This window comes from Cucumis melo, chromosome 3, assembly GCF_025177605.1.
Source record: "Cucumis melo cultivar AY chromosome 3, USDA_Cmelo_AY_1.0, whole genome shotgun sequence".
Taxonomy (NCBI): Eukaryota; Viridiplantae; Streptophyta; class Magnoliopsida; order Cucurbitales; family Cucurbitaceae; genus Cucumis; species Cucumis melo.
In genome coordinates, this window is record NC_066859.1 from 17,525,891 (window position 1) to 17,528,700 (window position 2,810).

Here is a 2,810-nt window from a genome sequence, read left to right on the forward strand (position 1 = left end):
GAAACTAAAGTTTACATGTGGTATCAGAGCCTTGATTGAGAATTTGTAATTTTACATGGATGATTAATGATTTGTTTTAATGTTTCCGCTGCATGTTTTTCTTTTAAATTTCAATCAAGATTCTTCAATTATTGATTATCATTTGAATTAAAGATTCTTTGATTAAAGATTATGAATTTGAAAAGTTGTTTTTATGGAAAGCCGGAAGAAGAAAAGAAACTTATAAAAGTTTTTTTAAATTCACCGTTTTTTCTTCAAGGGGTTAATTCATCCACCGCCGGCAACCATCTTTTCCTTTGATAAAATTCATTGAGCCACTTATTAATGATTAAAGTGTTACGAAGATTTGATCCTTTTTTTAAAGAATTAAGATATTTATTTTGATATAAATTTCAATTATCTATTTGAAAGACCACGAATTAAGTTAATATTCTAATCCTTGATTAAAGAAATTAAAATCTAATAAAGATTACGATATTGTCGAAAATATAATTCATCATAAATCTAATTAAATTTTAGATTTTAATGATTTTCGAAATATTGCATATATTTAGTTTATGATGAAATTGATGATCACGTGTTAATTATATTTTATGTGCTATGTTTAAAGTATCCATTTATCTCTAAAATTTAAATTGTACAATTAAATTTTTGGAGGATAATGTATGAATGTATGAATTTTTTATGAAATTCTTGTATCTAACTGTAAATTATGAGGTAAATCACTTGGAATTATGTTGTTTGACATCTATATATTAGGAATAATTTGTTAGTCACCAAAGTGACCAAATTAGTAAGTTTTATAGATATTCTATTGATGGTGTTTTGCAAATTAAGAAAATAATTATTTGTGATTATTTTAATATGATATCTATATTATGAATAATTTGTTAATCACCAAAGTGGCCAAATTAGTAAGTTCAATAGATATCAAATTAAGATTAAACTCAATTACTCCTATTTATGTAATGATGATGAATTATTTTATATTATGAAAATTAAAGATGTTATTATGAGTATATTGATTTTCATTATTATAAAACTTTTAAATTGCCCAAAGGTAATGAGTAGTTTTATAATTTTGAATCTTATTATGGTTAATTGGAATTGTTTTATCATGATGCCTATGTTATGAACAATTTGTTAGTCACCAAAGTGGTCAAATTGGTAGATCTTTAGACATCAAATTAAGATTGATTCAATTACTCATGTCTATTTGATGCTAATGAATGAGATAATATTATGAAACATTAATGATTTGTCATGAGTATATTGATTTTCATTATTATAGAACATTTAATTTGCCCAAAGGTAATTAGCAATTTTATAATTTTGAATATTGTGGTTAATTGAGGTGTTTGGTTAGATATTGATAGTATATCCAAATATAACTAATGTATCTAATTTGAGCATTTAAATTACCAATTATATGAAACTAAATCTAGCATCAGTTAAGTGTAAATGTTGTACATTGTTATGCTTTTCAAAGAAGAACTTCAATGTATAAATTAATGGTTATTTAATATTATCTGAACATATGTCAATATCTTTAAGTTTATTTCTCAAAACAATGATGTATAAGCATATGTATTTTGTAATTGTAGCATCTCTACTCCTATTTCTCTTTATTCGCATGCTACATCTAAAATAAAGTTTAATGGACTCAATTTCTCTGACTAGTGCGAACAAATCCGATTCTATCTTGGAGTTTTGGATCTTGATTTAGCACTTTTAAGTGAGAAACCTGCTGCAATTACTTCTGCTAGCAGTGATGAGGATAGATCTTTCTATAAAGCTTGGGAAAGATCAAATAGATTGAGCTTAATGTTTATGCGAATGACTGTAGCAAACAATATTAAGTCCATAATTAAGAACACTGAAGATGCTAAGAATTTTATGAAATCTGTGGAAAAATGTTCTCAGTCAGAGTCGGCTGACAAGTCACTTGCTGGAACACTTATGAGTACTTTAACCAACATCAAGTTTGATGGTTCTCATACTATACATGAGCATATCCTTGAAATGACGAACTTGGCAGCAAGGTTAAAGACCATGGGAATGGAAGTTAATGAGAATTTTTGGTAAAGTTTATCCTTAATTCCTTACCTTCAGAGTATGATCCATTTCACATGAACTATAACACTCTGAAAGATAAATGGAATGTGCATGAATTACAAAGTATGCTCATTCAAGAGGAAGCGAGGCTTAAGAAACCAATAATTCACTCTGCCAATCTCATGGGTCACAAAGGAGCTGGAAAGAAACCTGGAAAAAAGAATGGCAAGGGCAATTATGGACAATTAAAGGTAAAACAGTCATCTACTCCAATCCATAAAAAAGGACAAATTAAGGATAAGTGTCGTTTTTGCAACATACATGAACACTATCAGAAAGATTGTCTAAAACGTAAGGCATGGTTCGAGAATAAAGGTAAGCATAATGCTTTAGTATGTTTCGAATCAAACTTAACTGAAGTTCCTTATAATACATGGTGGATTGATTCTGGTTGTACCATTCATATTTCCAATACGATGCAAGGATTCCTTACGACCCGAACCACAAACCCTAATGAGATATTCATTTTTATGGGAAACAGAGTCAAAGTTCCACTTGAAGCTGTGGGAACCTATCGTTTAACTTTAGATACTAATCATCATTTAGACCTTTTTGATACCTTTCATGTTCCTTCTATTTCTCGTAATTTGATTTCCTTGTCAAAACTTGATACTTCAGGTTACTACTTTAAATTTGGGAATGAGTGTTTTAGTTTATTCAAACAGAACATTTTTATTGGTTCTGGTATTCTTTGT

The 2,810-nt window shown here is 28.3% G+C and overlaps 1 protein-coding gene across 1 annotated transcript; it reads left to right on the forward strand.

Moving 5' to 3' along the window:
- Positions 1 to 1,573: 1,573 nt before the first annotated feature.
- LOC127148678 (uncharacterized) lies at positions 1,574 to 2,085 on the forward strand. Its single transcript, XM_051082875.1, has 2 exons — positions 1,574 to 1,594; positions 1,681 to 2,085. Exons 1-2 carry the CDS (start codon positions 1,574 to 1,576, stop codon positions 2,083 to 2,085), a joined length of 426 nt encoding a protein of 141 aa, XP_050938832.1.
- The last annotated feature ends 725 nt before the right edge of the window (positions 2,086 to 2,810 follow it).

Excerpts from the sequence above, each read along its gene's own strand:
- LOC127148678 (XM_051082875.1), top strand. The coding sequence starts at position 1,574 with ATGTATAAGCATATGTATTTT. Across the intron at positions 1,595-1,680 it reads TGTATAAGCATATGTATTTT|TGCGAACAAATCCGATTCTA; the intron begins GTAATTGTAGCA and ends TTCTCTGACTAG.